This window comes from Pongo abelii, chromosome 5 (assembly GCF_028885655.2).
Source record: "Pongo abelii isolate AG06213 chromosome 5, NHGRI_mPonAbe1-v2.0_pri, whole genome shotgun sequence".
NCBI lineage: Eukaryota > Metazoa > Chordata > Mammalia > Primates > Hominidae > Pongo > Pongo abelii.
The window spans coordinates 31,704,635-31,728,627 of NC_071990.2; the positions used below are offsets into that span (position 1 = coordinate 31,704,635).

Here is a 23,993-nt window from a genome sequence, read left to right on the forward strand (position 1 = left end):
GAGGGGACCCAAGCCTCGGCGCTGAGAAGTAACTCCCCTGGAGCTCAAGACCATCTCGGCCTCCCCTAGCCCAGGAGAGGACTGGCTTCATGTCTCCCTGAAACCGCTTCTAAATGCCTTAGAACAAACCTTAAATATTCATTATTATTATTGAACTATTAAAAGTCTTTTTTGGCGGTGAGCTGAATGAGACCCTTTGCTGGAGCTGGCACACGGAGCAAGTCCTGGAGGGAGGGTAGACACCGTGGAGGGAAGGGCTTGGGACCTGTGTCAGGAGAGCTGGGTCCATCTCCCTTTCTGTCTCAAACTACGCTTATGATATTTAGCTGTGAAAATAATCTCTCTAAGGTGGGGACAGGACCCCAGTCCCTGCTGTGCTCAATAAATTATGAGGATCAAAATAAATTATCAGTGAATGTGTATGGGAAGACTAAGAAATTGTTTAAATTCTCGAATACATTACATTTTCATCCACAGAAAAGTGTAGGCTAGGGATCATAGGGGAATAGTTAGTAATGACAGGGATAGTTGAACTTAAAAAAAAAAGGTTGTGAGGCTAACAAAAAAGAAATGCACACAGTTCCTGATCCTGGAGGGTTCATAGTCTAATGGGGGAGGAGGATAGAAGATGGTAGGTGACGGCTGGGTGTGGTGGCACTCGCCTGTAGTCCCAGCTACTCAAGAGGCTGTGGTGGGAGGGATTGCTTGAGCCCAGGCATTGGAGGCTGCAGTAAGCTATAATCACGCCACTGCATTCCAACTGAGTGACACAGCAAGACTCCTCTCTTAAAAAAATAAAATAAAATAAATGAAAAAAAATAAGATTCAAGACAGGGCACAGTCGGTACCATCAGGAAGGTTCAAACCATGGACCAGATCCGTAGTTCTAAAACTTGACTACACATCGGAATCACATAAGGAGCTTTAAAAGATACTAAGGTTTAGGTCCAACCTAGGTTTACTGATTTAACTGGTTGTGGCTGTGGCCTGGGAACATGGATATTAAAAACTCTCCAGGTAGTTCTACACAGTGGCTAGGTTTGAAGACCACTGCCTAGATGTCCCAACAACTAAAAATGTGCGCTGGGGACAAGCCAATTCTCTTAGTAGAAAGAGGCTTTCCAGACAGAATTCTTATTATTGAGAATTGAGAATTCATATGCCACACATAATTTATCGTTTTAAAGTGTACAGATCAGTGACTTTTAGCATAATCACAAGGTTGTGCCACCATCACCACTATCTACTTGGGAAGATTTTCTTCCTTTTTTTCTTTTCTTTTTTGAGGCGGAGACTTGCTCTGTTGCCCAGGCTGGAGTGCAGTGGCGCAATCTCAGCTCACTGCAAGCTCCGCCTCCCGGGTTGACCCCATTCTCCTGCCTCAGTCTCCTGAGCAGCTGGGACTACAGGTGCCCGCCACCACGCCCAGCTAAGTTTTTTGTATTTTTAGTAGAGACGGGGTTTCACTGTGTTAGCAGGATGGTCTGGATCTCCTGACCTCGTGATCTGCCCACCTCGACCTCCCAAAGTGCTGGGATTACAGGCGTGAGCCACCGCACCCGGACCCTTTTTCCTTTTTTTTTTTTTTAAAGGCTAGTCAAGTGAAACAGCGGGAGTGAAGATGAAACAAAAACATCTATAACTGGTTGTGATCAATTAGTTGTAAACACCACTGCACTCAGACCAGCCTAATTGGGAAGATTTTAAGGATATGGTGTGGTCTGATGGGTTCCAAGGCAGAGGTGACAGTAACCTGGAAGAGGGAGACTGCTTAGGCAGTGGCATCCTGGTGGGATAGGGTGAGGAGATCCCAGAGCCCACGTTTACTGCAACCCTGGGGAGGTGTCACCAGAGAAATGGGGGTGGTGCCAGACAGCAGATTGTGGGAGCTATGGTTTCCATGGTAGAGTACAAGCATCCATCATGTGTGACATTCAGCAGATGGGGCGCTGTGGGTGGCTTGGAGCACTCTGGTTGTAACTGAGGCAGGCACAGTGTTTAGGAAGCCTGTGCAGTAATCTAGGCTGAAAGGAGGGGAAAGCCTAGACTAAGATTGTGGCTGTGGGATTGAAATAGGGTTGGAGGAGCTGACTTTGACTCCCGGAGATGAGGGGGAAAGAGGAAATCAGAAGGGACCAAGGATGGTGAAGTTCTTAAGAGAAACTGAGGAGGAGGAGAGGATGATGTGGTGGGAGACGTGTAGAGAGTCCTTGTAGATCTGTCACATTGAAGGGGACTATGTTCCCAGAGGAACAGATGTCCCAAAACAGGCTGGAAAAGGGAATCTGGAGAGAGCTTGGTGTTGTAGTGAACCATGGGGAGCCGCCTCGTTGGCCCTGTGATCACCCAGGGACTGAATAGAGAGGGGGCCCTGGGAGACCTCAGACACTTCGAGGATATAAGGGGGTGAAAGGGGGGCCTGGCTTTGAGTCGAAGGGAGGAGAAGGACATTATAAAGCTGAAACGCCTAAGAGAATTTGTGGTCTGAGCGTTTCTACTGGGGCAAGTGCTTCTGAAAGGCAGAGGTGGAAACAGGTGTGAAAATCTGGTCACTGGTCTCATTGCCAGTAACGCTGTGCGCTGTTGAGGGAGTGTATTGGGAGAAAAATCACGCGTTGTCTGTCCCGGAAGGAACAAGCCAGTGAGAGCCGGCCTGGTGGGAGGACCGACGAAAGGGGCTTGGTGAAGCCCGCGCTCCTTGGGGGTGGGAATGCGGGGATGGGGTGGTCGCGATGCAGGGAGGGCGACAGGGTCCAGGCCGTGCTCATAAGGTTGGAGCTGTACTCTCAGCTACTCGGGGCTGGTCCTTGATTTTGGCTGCGCTCGCGCACGCTCCCCCTTTTCTGGCCGCCAGGTCCCGCCTTCTAAATTTCCCCAGGTCTCCAGGCCGCTAGAACTTTCTCTTCCGAACGTGGCCCCGCCCTCTCCACACATGATTGACCCTAAGTTCCGGGCCTCAGTTTTCATTGGATAAGCGGTCGCTGCGCGGGGCGCAGGTGACTAAATTTCGACGGGGTCTTCTCACTGGCTTCGTTCAGTTGGCCACTGCTGAGCTGCTGAGAAGGTGGCGACGTAGGGGCCATGGGGCTGGGCCGGGTCCTGCTGTTTCTGGCCGTCGCCTTCCCTTTTGCAGCCCCGGCAGCTGCCGCTGGTGAGTGGGGTTCCTGGCGGTCCCCGGCGGAGCGGGAGCGGCGGGGCGTTTCCGGAGGTCCAGGTGGATTGCGGCGAGCGCCGTGCGGTCAGGGCGGGGCTCAGGTGCGCTGTCGGGGGTGCAGGGAGCTGGACGCCGCCTGTTCCCGCCACACCTCAGCCCTGCTTTCCCATCTCTCGTCTCTTTTTTTTTTTTTTTTAATGAGACGGAGTCTCTCTCGCCCAGGCTAGAGTGCAGTGGCCGGGTCTTGGCTCACTGCAAGCTTCGCCTCCCGGGTTCAGCCATTCTCCTGCCTCAGCCTCCCTAGTAGCTGGGACTACAGGCGCCCGCCACCACGCCCGGCTAATTTTTTGTATTTTTAGTAGAGATGGGGTTTCACCGTGTTAGTCAGGATGGTCTCGATCTCCTGATCTCGTGATCCGCCCGCCTCGGCCTCCCAAAGTTCTGGGATTACAGGCTTGAGCCACCGCGCCCGACCTCTCGTCTCTTTTCAGTCCTCCTCGGGATCGCGCATCACCCGCATTTTCTGATCTCCTCCTGTACTTGCTCTCCTCGCCTCTCCGCCTCCTCTCACTTTTCGGACAAACCAGACCTTCTGAGGCCCCTGGGTTCTCGCGCTGCTCCTGTGAATGGCATTCGAAGGCCGTTCCAGAGCGGCCGCTGAGGCAGCCACTTCCCCCGGTGCTCGGGGCGGATCTCAGGTCCCTGAAGTCCTGTCCTCTCCCGGAGCCGACCTGTTCTCAGCTCCCGGGCCGCAGCTCCTGGAGTTGGGGCCCTCCTTTCTCGGGACCCGGAGCTGGTGCTTCCTGCTGCTGTGGGGACTGTGGGGGTTCCTGACTCTCAAGCTGAGGGGTTGGAGCCTTCAAGCTCCGGGCGGAGGATTCTTCCTGCGACTTCTCTCATCCCCAGCTCATTCTCCCCTCGCCTCCGGCTCCGGGGGTCCTCTCCTCTCTCGCATCCCACCCCTACTAATGACCAATGATGTAAGGACACCAGATTCCCTCTCACCTCCTCCCCTGCCCATCTTAGGGCGCCCTGGGCCCTGTTGCTCTCCCAGCTCCCTGCTACCCCTTCCTGTGTGCTGTTCTCTGATCCATTTCTAGGGTGTCCTCTGCCTTCATCCCCCGCCCCCGCCACTGAAGGTCCCTCTTGCCTCCCTTATGGGCCTTTCCTACAAGCAGCCTTCACCCAGTGCTGCCCCTATGCCTCCCCCTTCCCAAATGTCCCTGACTCTAACTTTCTGGTGCTGCCTTTTGTCCGGGGGGTCTTCCCTCCATCCCTCTCTCCTCCAGACCCCCAAGGGGAGCCCTGATGCTAATGGCAGTTGGGCCTTAGGCAGGGCACAGGGCAGCGCAGATGCCCCGTCCCCTCCAGTGCAGGTGCCTGCTCTGGGCCCTGCCTCATTGTGGCCCCTTCCCCACTCCTTCATCCTCAGCCTCACCCTCTTGAGGACCCCACCCTCCAGCCCACAGGTGCTGGACCATCCCTCCCTGGTCCCTCCGCCTCTCTCCACCTTGGGACCTTGTGCTGCTCCTATCTCTTGCCCAGCTGCCTGGGGCCCTCAGCAAGTTCTCATCTTCCAGTGGGAAAGTGGGAGTGCTGGAGCATATGACAGTGCTGAGCATCCTTCCAAGCCCCACCCTCCCCCAGAGCACCCTCCCCTCCTGTCCTCACCCTACCCCAAGTTCTCCCACAGTCACTCCTGCCCCATGCTCATGCCACCCTCCAGTTCTTGCTCTGCCCATCTCCCCTCCCCAACCCAGACCTAAAACAGGCTGTTGGGCCAACTGTTCCTTGACCTTCATTCTTTTCTTTTGGTTCCTTGACCCCAGTGGGCTCTCACTCCCCACACTCCATATCTAAAATCTGTTTTGCCTGCTCTTGGGGTGCCACTGCTCCCCCTCCAGCAGTACTCCTTTTGGCAGGTCCTTCCTCAGGCTGAGAATCTCCCCCTCTACCTTGGTTTTCTCTCTCTGGCCAGCACCCCTACCCCTTGCTTTGTTTTTAATTTTTAACTTTTGTTTTGGGTATGTAATAGATATATATGTATATATTTACCGGGTACATGGGATATTTTGACACAGGCCTACAATATGTAATAATCACATCAGGGTAAATGGGATCTCTATCACAACAGGCATTTATCCTTTCTTTGTGCTGCAAACAATCCCATTATGTTCTTTCAGTTATTTTTAAATGTACAATAAATTATTGTTGACTGTACCCACCCTGCTGTGCTATCTACTAGATCTTATTCATTCTAACTATATTTTTGTACCCATTAACCATCCCCGCTCCCCCACTCCCCACTACCCTTCTCAGCCTCTGGTAATCATCATTCTATTGTCTCTCCCCATGAGGTCAATTGTTTTAATTTTTGGCTGCCACAAATAAGTGAGAACATGCAAAGTTTGTCTGTCTGGGCCTGGGGCTTATTTCACTTCACAGGATGACCTCCAGTTCTTTGCAAATGACACGATGGCTGAATAGTACTCCACACACACATGTGCACCACATTTTCTTTATCCATTCTTCTGTTGATGGAGACTTAGGTCGCCTGCAGATCTTGGCTATTTTGAATAGTGCTGCAATAAACATGGAAATGTAGATAGCTCTTTAATATACCAATTTCCTTTCTTTTGGGTATATGCCTAACAGTGGGAGTGCTGGAGCATATGACAGCTCTATTATATTTTTAGTTTTTGGAAGAACCTCCACATTATTTCCCACAGTGGTTGTACTAGTTTACGTTCCCACCAACAGTGTACAAGGGTTCCCTTTTGCTACATCCTCGCCAGCATTCCTTATTGCCTGTCTTCTGGATAGAAGCCAGTTTATCTGGGGTGGGATGATATCTCATAGGAGTTTTGATTTGCCTTCATCTGATGACGAATGATGTTGAGCACCTTTTCATATACCTGTTTGCCATTTATATGTCTTCTTTTGAGAAATGACTATTCAGATCTTTTGCTCATTTTTAAATTGGATTATTAGATATTCTTCCTATAGAGTTGTTTGAGCTCCTTATATGTTTTGGTTACTAATCCTTTGTCAGATGAATAGTTTGAAAATGTTTTCTCCCATTCTTGGATGGTCTCTTCACTTTGTTTATTGTTTCCTTTGCTGTGCAGAAGCTTTTTAACTTGATATGATCCCATTTATGCATTTTTACTTTGGTTGCCTGTGCTTGTGGGGTATTGCTTAAAAAATCTTTGCCAGTCCAATATCTTAGAGAGTTTCCCCAATGTTTTCTTTTATAGTTTTCATAGTTTGAGGTCATAGATTTACAACTTTAATCCTTTTTGGTTGGATTTTTGTATGTGGTGAGAGATAGGGTCCAGTTTCATTCTTCTGCATAAGGATATCTAGTTTCCCCAGCACCATTTATTGAAGAGACACTTTCCTTTGCCCTGTATGTGTTCTTGGTACCTTGTTAGAAATAACTTCACTGTAGATGTATGGATTTGTTTCTGGGTTCTCTATTCTGTTTCATTGGTCCGTGTGTCTGTTTTTATGCCACTACCATGCTGTTTTGATTACTCTAGCTCTGTAGTATAATTTGAAGTCAGATAATGTGATTCCTCTAGTTTTGTTCTTTTTGCTCAGGGTAGCTTTATCTATTCTGGGTTTTTTTGTGATTCCATATACATTTTAGGATTGTTTTTCTATTTCTGTGAAGAATGTCATTGGTGTTTTGATAGCAATTGCATTGAATTTGTAGATTGCTTTGGATAGGATGGATACTTTAACAAAATTGATTCTTCCGGCTGGGCACGGTGGCTCACTCCTGTAATCCCAGCACTTTGGGAGGCCGAGTCGGGTGGATCACTTGAGATCAGGAGTTCAAGACCAGCCTGATCAACATGGAGAAACCCCGCCTCTACTAAAAATACAGAATTAGCCAGGCTTGGTGGCACATGCTTGTAATCCCAGCTACTCAGGAAAGCTGAGGCAGGAGAATCACTTGAACCCAGGAGGCAGAGGTTGTGGTGAGCTGAGATTGCGCCATTGCACTCCAGCCTAGGCAACGGGAGCAAAACTCCATCTCAGAAAATAAAAATAAAAATAAACATTGATTCTTCCAGTCCATGAACATGGAATGCCTTTTCCATTTTTTGTGTCCTCTTCAATGTTTTGCATCAGTGCTTTATAGTTTTTATTGGAGAGATCTTTCACTTCTTCAGTTAAATCTATTCCTAGGTATTTTATTTTATTTGTAGCTAATGAAAATGGGATTCGTTTCTTGATTTCTTTTTCAGATTATTTGCTGTTAGCATTTAGAAATGCTATTGATTTTTGCATGTTGATTTTGTATCCTGCAACTTTACTGAATTTGTTCTTCAGTTCTAATAGTTTTTGGTGGAGTCTTTAGGTTTTCCAAATATCAGACCACATGATGTGCAAACAAGGATAATTTGACTTCTTCTTTTCCAATTTTGATGCCCTTTATTTCCTTCTCCTGTCTGATTGCTCTAGCTAGGACTTTCAGTATTGTGTTGAATAACTGTAGTGAAAGTAGTCATCCTTGTCTTGTTCCAGATCTTAAAGAAAAGGCTTTCAGTTTTCCCTCATTCAGTATGTTACTAGCTGTGAGTTGCCATATATGGTTTTTATTATATTGAGGTCTGTTCCTTGTATACTCAGTTTTTTTAGAGTTTTTATCATGAAGGGATGTTAAACTTATCAAATGCTCTTTCAGTATCAATTGAAATGGTGATATGGCTTTTGTCCCTTATTCTGTTGATACGATGTATTACATTGATTGATTTGTGTATGCATACCTGGAATACATTCCACTTGGTCATGAAGAATGATCTTTTTAATATATTGTTGAATGTGGTTTGCTAGTATTTCATTGACGATATTTGCCTCAATGTTCATCAGGGATATAGGCCTGTAGTTTTCTTTTTTTGATGTGTCTTTGCCTGGTTTTGGTATCAGGATATTCCTGGCTTTGTAAAATGAGTTTGGAAGTATTCCCTCCTCCTCTGTTTTTCAGAACAGTTTGAATAGGACTGATATTTCTTGTTCTTTAAACGTTTAATTATGGTAAATTATACATTACCTAAATTTTACTGTTTCAACTGCTTTTAAGTGTATACTCGGTGGCATTAGATACATTCACATTTTTGTGCAACCCAAAACTCTGTACCCATTAATCGGTAACTCCCCATTCCTCCCTACCTCTGGCCCCTGGTAACCATCATCCTACTTTTTGTTTCTATGAATTTGACCACTCTAGGTACCTCATTTAAGTAGAATCATGTAATGTTTGTCTTTTTGATTCTGGCTTATTTCACTTATAGTGTTTCGAGGTTCATCCAGGTTGTAGTATGGGTCAGAATTTCATTCCTTTTAATGATGAATAATACTCATTATAAGTATGTACCACATCTTGGTTATCCATTCCTCAGACAGTGGACACTTGGGTTACTTCTACCTTTTGGATATTGGCAATATTTCATTTCTCTTGGGTATACATTTATTTCTTTTGGGTATTTCTTTTGGGTATATATCCAGAAATAGAATTGTTGGATCATACGGTATTTCATTTTTTAATTTTTAGAGGAATCACCATAGTGTTTTCCATTGCAGGCGTGCCATTTTGTATTTCTAGAAGCAGTACACAGGGGCTTCAGTTTCTCTACCTCCTTGCCAAACTTGCTGTGTGTGTGTGTGTGTGTGTGTGTGTGTGTGTGTGTGTGTGTGATAATAGCCATCCTGATTGGTTTGAAGTGGTATCTTCTTGTGGTTTGGATTTGCATTTTCCTAATGAGTACTGATATCGAGCATCTTTTCATGTGTTTATTGATCATTTGCATATTTTCTTTGAAGAATTGGCCATTGAAGTCTTGCCCATTTTTTTCCCCCACATAGCTTCTCATGGCTACTTTGCCCATTTTCGAGTGGGTTGACTGTTTTGTTGTTTTTGTCAAACTTTTTTGTATATTCTGGAAAATAATCTCTCTCTTTTTCTTTTTTTTTTTTTGAGATGGGGTCTTGCTCTGTCGCCCAGGCTGGAGTGCAGTGGTGCGATCTCGGCTCACTGCAAGCTCCGCCCACTAGCTTCACACCAGTCTCCCGCCTCAGCCTCCTGAGTAGCTGGGACTACAGGCGCCCGCCACCACACCTGGCTAATTTTTTGTGTTTTTAGTAGAGATGGGGTTTTACCGTGTTAGCCAGAATGGCCTAAGTGCTGGAATTACAGGCTTGAGCCACCACGCCTGGCCTTCTGGAAACTAATCTCTTATCAGATATATGACTTGCAATATTTATTTCATTTCAGGGGTTGATTGCTTTCTCACTCTGATTGTGCCCTTTGATGCACAGATGTTTTGAATTTTCATGAGTCCAGTTTGTCAGTTCTTTCTATTCTATCTGTGCTTTGGCGTCATATCCATGAAACCACTGTCAAACCCTATGTCATGAAGATTATACCCAATGTTTTTTTCTAAGATATTTTTAGGTTTTAGTTCTTGAGTTTAGAGTTTAGGTCTTTGATTGATTTTGAGTTAATTTTAGTATATAGTACAAATTAAGGGTCCAATTTTATATTATTTGAACATCCAGTTCCCCCAGCACTATTTGCTGAAAAGATGGAATGACTCTTTGAGACCCTGTCACCTGCCCACCCCAGTGGACGCTAGCTGGTCCATCCAATTGCTGTCCTGGGGGCTTGTCATGCCACTCTTCCACTTTGAACCCAAGCCCACATCATTGCTCCCCTCTGGGATACTGACCCCACTATAAACTTCTCTGGGGCTACAACCTTCCTACCCCTTGTGCCTCATGACCACCCCCTCCCTTGCCCCCGCCATGCCCATGATGAGTCTCTTCTTGAGGCAGCTCCCCTTGCCTCCATCTCACCCTCACCTGTGCACCACAGCCACACTGGACATGGATCCCTCTGAGCCTGAGTCCCTTCCCATTCCCACTGTCCCCTCCAGCAAGACCTTCCTTCCACCACTGCCTTCATGCTCCTCCCTTGCCCCTGCAGGGCAGCCTCTCCCCTTGGCCCCTATTCCCTTAGGGGGCTTGTGGCCACCCAGTCCTGGCACCTGGCCTACAAGTTTGCCATCTTCATTCCCCCTTCTTCTGTTGATCAGCCCCCTCCTCTATCCTCCCACCCTCACAGTTTTCCTTGTATATGAAATCCTCGTTCTTGTCCCTTTGCCCGTGTGCATTTCCTGCCTCCTCAGGAAGGTCGGGACAGCAGACCTGTGTGTTAAACATCAATGTGAAGTAATTCCAGGAAGAAGTTTCACCTGTGATTTCCTCTTCCCCAGAGCCCCACAGTCTTCGTTACAACCTCACGGTGCTGTCCCAGGATGGATCTGTGCAGTCAGAGTTTCTCGCTGAAGGACATCTGGATGGTCAGCCCTTCCTGCACTATGACAGGCAGAAACACAGGGCAAAGCCCCTGGGACAGTGGGCAGAAAATGTCCTGGGAGCTAAGACCTGGGACACAGAGACCGAGGACTTGACAGAGAATGGGCGGGACCTCAGGAGGACCCTGACTCATATCAAGGACCAGAAAGGAGGTGATAGTCGGCAGGGGAAAGAGTAATGGGAGGCCTTCTCCAGGAGACTTGGAGGCAGAGAGCAGGGACCTGTCTCTTCCCACTGGATCTGGCTGGGGGTGGGGGTTAGGAGTAGGGTCAGCGAGGCTCTGCAGGGTGGTGAGCCGGAACTCAGCCCACACAGGGAGGCATGGAGGAGGGCCAGGGAGGGGTCGCCGCTGGGCTGAGTTCCTCACTTGGGTGGAAAGGTGTCGGGTTTGGGAATGGAGAAGTCACTGCTGGGTGGGGGCAGGCTTGCATTCCCTCCAGGAGATTAAGGTCTGTGAGATCCATGAAGACCGCAGCACCAGGGGCTCGTGGCATTTCTACTATGATGGGGAGCTCTTCCTCTCCCAAAACCTGGAGACTCAGGAATGGACAGTGCCCCAGTCCTCCAGAGCTCAGACCTTGGCTATCAACATCATGAATTTCTGGAAGGAAGATGCCATGAAGACCAAGACACACTATCGCGCTGTGCAGGCAGACTGCCTGCAGAAACTACAGCGATATCTAGAATCCGGCATAGTCCTGAGGAGAATAGGTACCGACCCTGGCCAGGGGCTCTCCTCTCCCTCCAATTCTGCTAGAGTTGCCTCACCTCCCAGCTCTGTCCAGGGAAACCCTCCCTGTGCTATGGATACAGGCGTTTCCTGTTGGCATATTGTGTCCTGATTTGCCTCTCCTGTTAGAGCCACTGAATAAAGACATTGGGTCTGGGACTGAACCGTCCAGTGTTGTAATCTAGGAAAGCAGTGGGCCCTCCAACAGAAGCCTGAGCCTGGGGTGGGAGTTAGGTAGGAGAGGAAGCCCTCAGGGCCAGGGCTGCCCCCTCTGCCTCCCAGCCTGCCCATCCTGGAGAGTTCCCTCCTGGCCCCACGACCCAGGAGTCCACCCCTGACATCCCCCTCCTCAGCATCAATGTGGGGATCCCAGAGCCTGAGGCCACAGTCCCAAGGCCCATCCTCCTGCCACCCCGGAGGAATTAGGCCCCAGGGTGAGGACAGACTTACAGAAGGTCCGAGATCTGTGAGGGATTCAGCCAGAGTGAGAACAGTGGAGAGGAGCAGCCCCGTTCCCTGCATCTCCCTTAGAGGGGAGCAGGGCTTCACTGGTTCTGCCGTTTCTTCTCCAGTGCCCCCCATGGTGAATGTCACCTGCAGCGAGGCCTCAGCGGGCAACATCACCATGACATGCAGGGCTTCCAGCTTCTATCCCTGGAATATCACACTGACCTGGCGTCAGGATGGGATATCTTTGAGCCACGACGCCCAGCAGTGGGGGGATGTCCTGCCTGATAGGAATGGAACCTACCAGACCTGGGTGGCCACCAGGATTCGCCAAGGAGAGGAGCAGAGGTTCACCTGCTACATGGAACACAGCGGGAATCACGGCACTCACCCTGTGCCCTCTGGTGAGCCTGGGGTGACCCTGGAGAGGGTCAGGCCAGGGTAGGGACAGCAGGGATGGCTGTGGCTCTCTGCCCAGTGTATAACAAGTCCCTTTTTTTCAGGGAAGGCGCTGGTGCTTCAGAGTCAATGGACAGACTTTCCATATGTTTCTGCTGCTATGCCATGTTTTGTTATTATTATTATTCTCTGCGTCCCTTGTTGCAAGAAGAAAATATCAGTGGCAGAGGGTCCAGGTGAGAAAAGGGGGCAGTTTCTGGAGATGGGAAAGCTCCTGTCTGGGCAATAGGGTCTCCTCATTGCTCCTGCCCAGATAAGATGTAGGTGACAAGGCTTCTGGAACTGGGGATGGAAGCTGGGGTATTTGGGAGGGGAATGGGAGCAACATCTCCATCTACATCCATAAGTGCTTCCCAAGTCAGGGCTGGGGCAAGGCCTTCGAATATCCAGCTGTGGCCTCCTCCTGCTGCAGGTGAGGAGTGGGCAGCAGGGAGGGCTGTGGCACCTGCTCTGTCCCCATCCCAGCCTCTCTGTCTCTTGGGCTCACTAGGGTGCGTCCAGGTGGGGTGAGCTGGGAATCATGTGCTGATTGCTGAGGGCCTGGATGATCATGGCCTCAGAGGGAGGAAATAGTAAAGGTGGCTGTGATCTGGCGAGGGCCAGAAACTGGAGAGGAATCCGAGGAGAGGCGGTGCCCCTCCATGTGCCTCCTCCAGGAGGCACTTTCCAGGTTCCCACCACCTGGCCTCCCTGAGTTTCCTTGCAGATGACACGGATGAGTAGATAAGCAGATGTCCCTGGGCCATTTGAGGAGCGGGGTCCAGCCCCTCATCAGGGCAGTTGTGGTCCCTGTTTTCATCCTACCTCCACGTGTTTTCTTCTGCAGTCCCTGAGGGACACAGTCCCCAGGCGCCATCTTTTTGGGGCTTTGTTCTGTGCTCTGTGGCCTCACCTTGCCCTCCCTGAGCCAATTTCCCTTTCTCAAGGTGGTCACTGCCTGGTAAGTTTGGAGTAAGGGACGGTCAGAATCATTTCCTCCACAGTCAGGTTGTTTGATGGGAGATGAAAAGAGACAGCAGAAGTTTTGTGTTTCTGCAAATGCAGAGGCAGTGCAGGGGACAGTGAGAGGCTGGGGTGTCCAGGAGACCTGAGTCTGGCGGTAGGGGCGCTGGTTTCTCATCCTTGAACCTAATTGCACTGTCAGTCGGCCCCTCGGGGCAGATGGGAACCTTCGTCCCCTCCCCTGCAGCAAGAGGGCCCCGTCCAGGAGGCACTCCGTCCAGGGCAGTGCAGGTCTGTGGTCGCTCCTGCTCTCACCCGCGGCGTCTCCCGTAGAGGGATTGTCAGTTCTGCTTCCCTGTGGGCAGGAATGCTTTCCTCGTAGGTCACTGGGGTTTTGGCCAGGAAAAGAGTATGAAGTTCATGTGCCAGTTTCTCAAAATTCCTGCTTTCAATGTTGATGTCCAATAAAGATGTTCATAATTTCAGCTCTATAATCTTAATAGGATTTCCTCTAATACTGCTGTTGTAAAGCATATTAAATAAAACAGGAACTCAAATTTGGAGCCCCCTCTCCAGGAGGATCTGTGTGGAGATGGTGGCTGTGGCAGTGGCAGTTCCCAGGTGCAGAGGGTGGGCAGAGGCAGCCTCAGGCTAAGGGGTCTCCCCTACTCCACATGGAGAAAATCCCTTGTAGGTTGCAAGGGCAGTGGCCTGGGTGGAATCCCTGCTAGGGACAGAGCAGGAAGGCCTCACAGCCTCACCAAGCAGCAGCCCTGGGGTGGAGCTGCGTTTCCAGGGTTAAGTGGACCAGGCAGGAGCAGTGGTTACTCAAGAGCAGGCCACAGGCTTGGGTTGGTGCTGAGGGTCAGGAGAGGCCAGGCCTCCTCGAGCAAGGTGGGGGTCCCAGGGTCATGTCAGGTGCAGATCCTGTGGCAGCCACATCTTTCCATGCTGGGCCTGCTGGGCCCCCCAGGCTTCCTGATGGGGTCCCCAGTTAGGAGCTGCCTGCTCAGGGCTGGGAGGGGAGGAGCGCTGAGCTGCAGATAGAGGGCAGAGCCCACAGTGGGCAGGGCCTGCCCTGGTGTGCAGGTGCCTCTGCAGGAGAGGAGGGCCTGGGGACTGAGAGCAAGGGTCAGGGCCTCTCTTTGGGGAAGCCTCTCACGGTAACAGGACTGGTCAGGCCTGAGAGGAGGGGAGGGCACTGGGTTGCCTCTCGGGTCTTGTCCTTTTGTCTTGGGGCCCTTTCACTCCCTGAACAATGAGTGTTGGGCACAGGACAGGGGCTGATGTTGATGGAGTGATGGGAGAGAACTGGCAGGGGCTGGGAACAGCAAGGAGGGAGGAAGAAAAAAGTGGGGGCCTCATCTTCCCTCAGAGAAAGGGTGAATCTGATTTTGGAGCAACTGAAGAGAGAAAAGTCCTTCGGGAATAAACACAACACTGCACCCAGTGGAGCATTTACCCGTTTCCCTCTTCTCCAGAGCTCGTGAGCCTGCAGGCCCTGGATCAACACCCGGTTGGGACAGGAGACCACAGGGATGCCGCACAGCTGGGGTTTCAGACTCTGATGTCAGCTCCTGGGTCCACTGGTTCCACTGAGGGCGCCTAGACTCTACAGCCAGGCGGCCAGGATTCAACTTCCTGCCTGGATCTCACCAGCACTTTCCCTCTGTTTCCTGACCTATGAAACAGAGAAAATAGCATCACTTATTTATTGTTGTTTGATGCTGCAAAGTTTTAGTAGGTATGAGGTGTTTGCTGCTCTGCCACGCAGAGAGCCAGCAAAGGGATCATGACCAACTCAACATTCCATTGGAGGCTATATGATCAAACAGCAAATTGTTTATCATGAATGCAGGATGTGGGCAAACTCACAACTGCTCCTGCCAACAGAAGGTTTGCTGAGGGCATTCACTCCATGGTGCTCATTGAGGTTATCTACTGGGTCATCTAGAGCCTATTGTTTGAGGAATGCAGTCTTACAAGCCTACTGTGGACCCAGCAGCTGACTCCTTCTTCCACCCCTCTTCTCGCTATCTCCTATACCAATAAATACGAAGGGCTGTGGAAGATCAGAGCCCTTGTTCACGAGAAGCAAGAAGCCCCCTGACCCCTTTTTCCAAATATACTCTTTTGTCTTTGTCTTTATTCCCACGTTCATCCTTTGTTCAGTCCAATACAGGGTTGTAGGGCCCTTAACAGTGCCATATTAATTGGTATCATTATTTCTGTTGTTTTTGTATTATTATTTTTTTTTTTTGAGACAGAGTCTCACTCTGTCACCCAGGCTGCAATTCACTGGCATGATCTCAGCTCACTGCAACCTCTGCCTCCCAGGTTCAAGCACTTCTTTTACCTCAGACTCCCGAATAGCTGGGATTACAGACAGGCACCACCACACCCAGCTAATCTTTGTATTTTTTGTACAGACGGGGTTTCGCCAAGTTGGCCAGCCCAGTCTCAAACTCCCGACCTCAGGTGATCTGCCTGTCTTGGCCTCCCAAAGTGCTGGGATTACAAGAATGAGCCACCGTGCCTGGCCTATTTTATTATATTGTAATATATTTTATTATATTAGCCACCATGCCTGGCCTATTTTCTTATGTTTTAATATATTTTAATATATTACATGTGCAGTAATTAGATTATCATGGGTGAGCTTTATGAGTATCTTGGTGACGTCGACTCCTGACCAGCCCAGGACCAGCTTTCTTGTTACCTTGAGGTCCCCTCGCCCCGTCACACCGTTATGCGTTACTCTGTGTCTACTATTATGTGTGCATAATTTATACCGTAAATGTTTACTCTTTAAATAGACATTTCTGGTCTGTGTTTTATTTCATGCGTCTGGGAGCGGATAAAGTGTGAGGTTCGGGGAGAAGGAGAGTTCTGTCTCAATGCCTTGACCCAGCATCAAAGCAATCTCCCCTCCTTGTTCCCTTTCCCTGCTAGTTCCCAATGACTGACAGATTCACAGCAGAACAGAAAGGACTGGGAAGGGATGGAGGTGGGACATCTGGCGCCAGCATTCAGGGGCTGACCCTGTGGGGGAACATCTGCCCTGAAGAGTTGGAGCCTTCTTGTGATGACACAGAGATCTCTGTCACTGTATTCAGGGAAAGGATCAAGCCTCACTCCCCATGCAGGGAGGAGGTTCTGGCTGTGATCTGGCCTGTGGGAGAGGTGAGGACCCGCTCCCTCTACAGTGACAGCCAAGAACCTGCAGGTGACAGAGAAGGCTTCCCCTCAACTGTGTCCTATCATGTTCTTCCAGGCATCAAGGAATAGGCCTGGGACATTGCCTCCAGTGACATGAACACACCCAGAAGTGAGGTGGCCCTGCCAGAAGTGAGGTGGCCCTGCCAGGGGGTCCTGGTGCTGCCACTTGTTTTGGGAGCTCAGTGTCTGGAGAGGGGTGTGGAGAGTAGGCTTTCTGCAAAACAGTAATCATGACCTATAAATTGTTTTATTCTTCATTAGCTTTTTGCTGTAAAATAAAACAGGTACCCAAAAAGAAAAACTGTCTGAAAATGTTGCCTTTTAATAATAATAATAAATAATAATAATAAAAGATAAACACCCTTTAACCACCAGAGATATAGAAGTTTGTCAGCCAGCCCAGAAACCCCACCATTTGCCCCAGCTCAGTGATAAAGGCTTCCCTCCCCTACATAAAATCACAGCCTGACCTTTATGATCATCACTTCTTTGTTCTATTTTATATTTTCATCCTCTGAAATTGTAGTTTAGTTTTACCTTGGGATATATAATTTTTGTTCTCTTTTTTCTTTTTTTTTTAAGACGGAGTCTCACTCTGTCACCCAGGCTGGAGTGCAGTGGCGCGATCTCGGCTCACTGCAAGCTCCGCCTCACGGGTTCATGCTATTCTCCTGCCTCAGCCTCCCGAGTATCTGGGACTACAGGCGCCTGCCACCACGTCCAGCTAATTTTTTTGTATTTTTAGTAGAGATGGGGTTTCACCATGTTAGCCAGGATAGTCTCGATCTGACCTCATGATCTGCCTGCCTCAGCCTCCCAAAGTGCTGGGATTACAGAAGTGAGCCACCGCACCTAGTCTGTTCTCTTTTTTTCTCTATGCTCCTGCTTGAAATTTATATTGTCTGGTTGAGTTTTCATAGTTTGCATTTTGCTGGCTCCACCCCAAGGCATAGTTTAATATGGACCTGTTTTATCTGTACTTTCTATAAATTGGTAGTTGGCTACAGAGATTTGCTTATAGGCTGACTTGATTTTCTTCTTGAATACTTTATTTATGGCACTCCATTGTATTCTTCCATCAGGAGGAATAACTTAGTACTGGTTATTTACTTTTACTCTACTTTTAATTGCCATTGCTTTTCAATGGCTAAATCTGTTAATTTGTTATGGGTTGCAAAAGAATTATAGTCTCAGTCTCTCATTCCTTCCCAATTTACTAGCTGAATAATTTCTAAAATAAGAGATTTACCCTTGGCTGGACGCAGTGACTCACGCCTGTAATCCCAGCACTTTGGGAGGCTGAGGCTGGTGGATCACCTGAGGTCAGGAGTTCAAGACCATCCTGACCAACGTGAAGAAACTGTGTCTCTATTAAAAATACAAGATTAGGCCGGGCGCGGTGGCTCACGCCTGTAATCCCAGCACTTTGGGAGGCCGAGGCAGGTGGATCATGAGGTCAGGAGATCGAGACTATCCTGGCTAACATGGTGAAACCCCGTCTCTACTAAAAATACAAAAAAAAAAAACTAGCCAGATGCAGTGGCAGGAGCCTGTAGTCCCAGCTACTCGGGAGACTGAGGCAGCAGAATGGCGTGAACCCGGGAGGCGGAGCTTTGCAGTGAGCCGAGATCTCGCCACTGCACTCCAGCCTGGATGACAGAGCGAGATTCTGTCTCAATAAATAAATAAATAAATAAATAAAAATACAAAATTAGCTGGGCGTGGTGGCGCATGCCTGTAATCCCAGCTACTCGGGGGCAGAGGTAGGAGAATTGCTTGAACCCGGGAGGCGGAGGTTGCAGTGAGCTGAGATGGTGCCATTGCACTCCAGCCTGGGCATCAAGAGTGAAACTCCGTCTCAAAATAAATAAATAAATAAAGTGGAGCACTCGACGGCCATGGGAGAGAATCGGCTATGACCACACACAGCAAGATGATGAGCCCAACAAAGATGATGAGCCCGACTACATGAAAACAACTTTTAATTTCATTCAATCAGAAGCAACAGATCTACAGTGTTACAAATCAAGACAGTGGCTACTCTAGGGTGGGGGAGGCTGGTTTATGAGTGAGTAGGACTCAACGGTGTTTCTTGGAGGGTGGAAATGATGTTGCTTGATGAAGGTGTTGTTTATCTGAGTTTTTACTTGGTCAAAACCCACTGCCCACCTGTGATTTGTCCACCTTCCTCCATGCATGTTGTCCTTCATTCAAGTTTACATTTCTGGTGTTTTGAAACAATTCTCTCTAAGCTAATATAGAATTTCTCCTACTCCAAGTCCTTAGAAATGCTGCATTGAAAATATCAGTGAATTTTTTTTTAATTCCAGGAAATAAATGCCTGTGGCTCAGATATAAAAAGGAGAATCTACAAGAGCAGTAGGCTTGGGAGCTGACACCAGAACAGCTTTGGAAAGGGCTGTCGAGGCAGGAACTAGGAATCAAAACCCAAACAAGACCACAGGAGGTAGAGGGTAGAAATTATGCCCCAGTAGTGCACGAATGAATGAATCAAGGGCAGTGACTCATGGGTTGCCTGGCCAGTCTGGAACTTGGGGAAAATAAAGTTGGAAAATTGGGGGATGGAAGAGAGAAGTGTGCATTGACCGCTTTCAATGGGAAGAGCATGTGAAGATAGAGGTTGCATGTGGATGCCCACCAGAGGGTCTCCAAGGGGCTGGGGCTCCCTGTAACCAGGTGGGCGAGATGGCTTGATGGATGATGCCACTCAGCCGCACAGGGCTTGCTCATGAGTCCCTGCACAAAGTGGCCGTGGTGGCTGGGATGGACACTGCATGGACAGAGCAATTCACCACTCACCAAGGCTGACCTGGCAGCTGCCACTGCTGAGGACCCAGCCTGCCAAAAGCAGCTGTTTCTTTGAACAGAGAAAAAAAACAGACAATGTTAATTAAGAGCAAGACAGTGTTATGACAGATAAATATGCCACTGCAGCTATAGCAGAGATGTAAACAATCTTGAAATTATAAAAAAAAAAATGTCGATGGAAAAGACTTATTGCAAGTAAAGAAGTTAAAACAGTTGTAAAAATTCTGTCTCTGCCCAACTATATCCAGATTGTTTCACAGGGAAGTCCTACTAAACCTTCAAAGAAGGTTATTGGACTTATTTAAAATATTCAAGAGAATGGGGCAAAATACAGAAAGCTAGACAACTCACTTTATCAGCTATGAATAGTGCTAATTCTAAAGCCAGTTAGGGAACAAATAATAAAGAAACAAGATAGGAAAATCACTATTAATAATTAGATGTAAAATAGATGAGAAAAATAGTAGACTGTGTCCATCAGTGTGCTATAAACAAATTAAATATCTTGACCAAGTTATGAATCCCAAGAATGCAAGAATATTTAAACTTTAAATGTTTTAATGCATTTTAACACTTAATTCAATAATTTAAAAAGAGACAATCATATTTCACTAGATGTAGAAATCACTGTAGATGAAATCCAACACTACAGCTGACCTACATTTCTTCAGTTATCTCCACTTTTAAGAATTCGTGATCAGTGCAGCACTATTCACAATAGCAAAGGCAAGGAATCAACCCAGATGCCCATCAACAGTGGAACGGGTAAAGAAAACTGCGGCACAGGGCCGGGCACGGTGGCTCACGCCTGTAATCTCAGCACTTTGGGAGGCTGAGGCAGGCGGATCACGAGGTCAGGAGTTCGAGATCATCCTGGCTAACACAGTGAAACCCTGTCTCCACTAAAAATACAAAAAATTAGCCGGGTGTGGTGGCGGGCACCTGTGGTCCCAGCTATTCGGGAGGCTGAGGCAGGAGAATGGCATGAACCCAGGAGGTGGAGTTTGCAGTGAGCCGAGATCATGCCACTGCACTCCAGCCTGGGTGACAGAACGAGACTCCGTCTCAAAAAAAAAAAAAAAAGAAAGAAAACTGCGGTACATATACACCATGGTACGCTACCCAGCCAAAAAAACAAGAACGAAATCATGTCCTTCACAGCAACATGGATGGAGCTGGAGACCATTATTCTAAGCAAATTAATGAAGGAACAGAAAGCCAAATACCACATATTCTCACCTGTAAGTGGCAGCTAAACATTGAGTAGACATGGACACAAAGAAGGGAACAATAGACACTGGGGCCTCCTTGAGGGTAGAGGGTGGGAGGAGGGAGAGGATTAAAAAACTACCTATTGGGTACTGTGCGATGACCTGAGTAACAAAATTATCTGCACACCAAACACCCGTGATACACAATTTACCCATGTAACAAACCTGAATATATATCCCTTGAACCTAAAAAGTCGAAAAGAAAAAAGAAAAAAAGAATTCCTGATCAGACTGAGCCCACCTAAATAATCCAGGACAATGGCTGGGCGTGGTGGCTCACGCCTGTAATCCCAGCACTTTGGGAGGCCAAGGCAGGTGGATCACGAAGTCAGGAGATCGAGACCATCCTGGCTAACATGGTGAAACCCCATCTCTACTAAAAATACAAAAAAAATTAGCCGGGCGGGTGGCGGCCGCCTGTAGTCCCAGCTACTCGGGAGGCTGAGGCAGGAGAATGGCGTGAACCCGGGAGATGGAGCTTGCAGTAAGCCGAGATCGCGCCACTGCACTCCAGCCTGGGCGACAGAGCGAGACTCCGTCTCAAAATAATAATAATAATAATCCAGGGCAATCTTCCCTCTCAATGTCCATACCCTTAACCGTATCTGCAGTTCCTTTTGTTGTGTAAGATCACACATCCAAAGATTCTGGAGCTCAGGGTTTGAATATATTTGTGGGGCCATTATTCTGCCTATTACAATTATGTGGTGGCTGAATGAGTTGAACATTAGTGTAATTATACTCCTAGAAGATGAAAGGCGAGTAATTAAAAGGAGGCATCCCATAAGGAGATATGGCAAATAACTAAGTAAAGATATCCACAGCCCCGTGAATGAAAGGAGATCCACATCGACTCAGACCGCACTGGAACTTCAGATGATGAAGACAGTGATCTTAAAAGTAGCCATAGAAGCTGGGTGCAGTGGCTCACGCCTGTGGCAAACTCCCAGCACTTTGGGAGGCCGAGGGAGGCAGATCATGAGGTCAGGAGTTCAAGACCAGCCTGACCCAACATGGTGAAACTCCACCTCCGCTAAAAATACAAAAATTAGCTGGGCTTGGTGGTGCGTGCCTGCAATCCCAGCTACTCAGGAGGCTGAGGCAGGAGAATCACTTGAACCCAGGAGGCGGAGGTTGCAGTAAGCTGAGATCATGCCACTGCACTCCAGCCTGGGAGACAGAGCGAGACTCTGTCACCAAAAAAAAAAAAAAAAGTAGCCATAGAAGAAACACAGATCTGGCCGGGCGTGGTGGCTCACGCCTGTAATCCCAGCACTTTGGGAGGCCGAGGTGGGCAGATCACAAGATCAAGAGATTGAGAACATCCTGGACAACATGATGAAACACTGTCTCTACTAAAAATACAAAAAAATCAGCTGGGCGTGGTGGTGCGCACCTGTAGTCCCAGGCAGGAGAATCGCTTGAACCTGGGAGGCGGAGCTTGCAGTGAGCTGAGATCACGCCACTGCACTCCAGCCTGGGCAACAGAGCAAGACTCCATCTCAAAAAAATAAAAATAAAAATAAAAATAAAAATAAAAGGAAATACAGATCATTTTAAGAGTTTATTTTATTTTATTTTATTTATTTTATTTTATTTTATTTGAGATGGAGTCTCACTCCCAGGCTGGAGTGCAATGGTGCCATCTTGGCTCACTGCAACCTCTGCCTCCCGGGTTCAAGCAATTCTCCGGCCTCAGCCTCCCAAGTAGCCGGGATTACAGGTGCACACCACCATGCCTGGCTAATTTTTGTATTTTTAGTAGAGACAGGGTTTCACCTTGTTGGTCAGACTGGTCTCGAACTCCTGACCTCAGATGATCCACCTGCCTCGGCCTCCCATAGTACTGGGATTACAGGCGTGGGTCACCATGCCCAGCTGACAGATCATTTAAAATGCAACTGGATTGGAATGTAGCTGACGTCTCTCCCTGTCAGCCCCAGTAGCCAGAAGAGACATCGGCATTCATGAGCTGAGGGAAAAATCAATATCAAACTAGGAATTTGTGGCTGACAAACCCACCTTTCGAGGCAGACGGATCATGAGGTCAGGAGTTCAAGACCACCCTTGCCAGCATGGTGAAACCCCATCTCTACTAAAAATAAAAAAATTAGCCAGGCATGTTGGCATGTGCCTGTAGTCCCAGCTCCTCGGTAGGCTTTGGCAGGGGAATTGCTTGAACCCGGGAGGCCGAGGTTTCTGTGAGGTGAGATCACACCACTGCACTCCAGCCTGGGCGACAGAGTGAGACCCTGTCTCGATAAATAAATAAATGAGAAAGAAAGTTAAATAAGGTCACAGGGTGGGGCCCTAATCTGATGGGACTGGTGTTTCTAAGAGGAAAACACAGAGATGTCTCTCTTTCTGCAAGCACACAGAGGAAAGGCCATAGGAGGACATAGTGAGAAGGCGGCCATCTACAAGCCAGGAAGAGAGCCCTCACTAACCAGAAACCAAATTTTCCAGTACTTTGATTTTAAGATTTTGTTATTGAATGAATGTTTGTGTGTCAAATTCGTATGTCAAAGCTCTAATTCCCAGCGTGATGGTATTAAGAGGTGGACCTTTGGGAGGTTATTAGATTCAGATGAGGTCAAGAGATTGACTCCATGATGGGATTAGTGTCCTTGTAAGAAAAGGAAGAGACTGGAGCTCTCATTCTCTTCACCACATGAGGATATGGCAAGAAGGCCGCTGTCTGCCAGGCAGGAAGAGGGACCTCACCCTGAACTGAATCTGCTGGCACCCTGATCTCGGACTTCCAGCCACAAGATTTGTGAGAAACGAATTTATGTTGTTTAAGCCACGCATCTGTGGTGTTTTGTTGTGGCAGCCCTGTGACTGAGTACCCCATTTTCCTTAAAATTATCTTTATTTTTTTTCTTTTTCCCTGTATGTTTGCCTCTTACTTAGCTCTTTAGGGATACAATTATAACCTTAACCTTCTCTCTCCCAGACACTCCCTACACTGCAAGGTTACCTATGTGTGGGCTTAGAAGTTCCAGGGATCTGCCAGGCAAGGTGGCTCACGCCTGCAATCCCATCACTTTGGGAGGCCAAGGCAGGAGGATTACCTGAAGTCAGGCATTCAAGACCAGTCTGGCCAACATGGTGAAACCCCATCTCTACTAAAAATACAAAAATTATCCAGGCGTGGTGGCAGGTGCCGATAATCTCAGCTACTCGGGAGGCTGAGGCAAGAGAATCACTTGAACCTGGGAGGTGAAGATTGTAGTGAGGTGAGACACACCATTGCACTCCAGCCTGGGCAACAAGAGTGAAACTCCGTCTCAGAAAAAAAAAAGAAAAGAAAAGAAAAGAAAAGAAGTTCTAGGGACCAAATCTTAAAACAAACCAAGCACCTCCAGAACTCTCCCCGACCAGGAGATTGCCTTGAGACAATGGTCGATTTACAACCTAGTTCTGCCCACAATGGTGCCAATCAGACCACCGAATAGATAAGCCATCAAACAAGTCTTGTAGACCTCACACCTCCTTACCCCTTCTCCTGCAAGCCAGTCACACCAAGTCCCCCTTTATAAACCCTGGCCTTCTC

The 23,993-nt window shown here is 48.3% G+C and overlaps 1 protein-coding gene across 2 annotated transcripts; it reads left to right on the forward strand.

The window, feature by feature from the left end:
• The first annotated feature begins 54 nt into the window (after nt 1–54).
• On the forward strand, nt 55–15,935 carry MICB (MHC class I polypeptide-related sequence B). 2 transcript variants are annotated; one of them, XM_024248230.3, is made up of 6 exons: nt 55–3,151; nt 10,438–10,692; nt 10,964–11,251; nt 11,843–12,121; nt 12,221–12,352; nt 14,600–15,935. In XM_024248230.3, exons 1-6 carry the CDS (start codon nt 3,082–3,084, stop codon nt 14,725–14,727), a joined length of 1,152 nt encoding a protein of 383 aa, XP_024103998.2. In that variant the 5' UTR covers nt 55–3,081; the 3' UTR covers nt 14,728–15,935. The 2 variants fall into 2 exon arrangements, with proteins under 2 accessions (XP_024103998.2, XP_063581509.1); XM_063725439.1 differs by having other exon boundaries at nt 2,748–3,151; nt 10,438–10,524.
• Nucleotides 15,936–23,993: the final 8,058 nt, after the last annotated feature.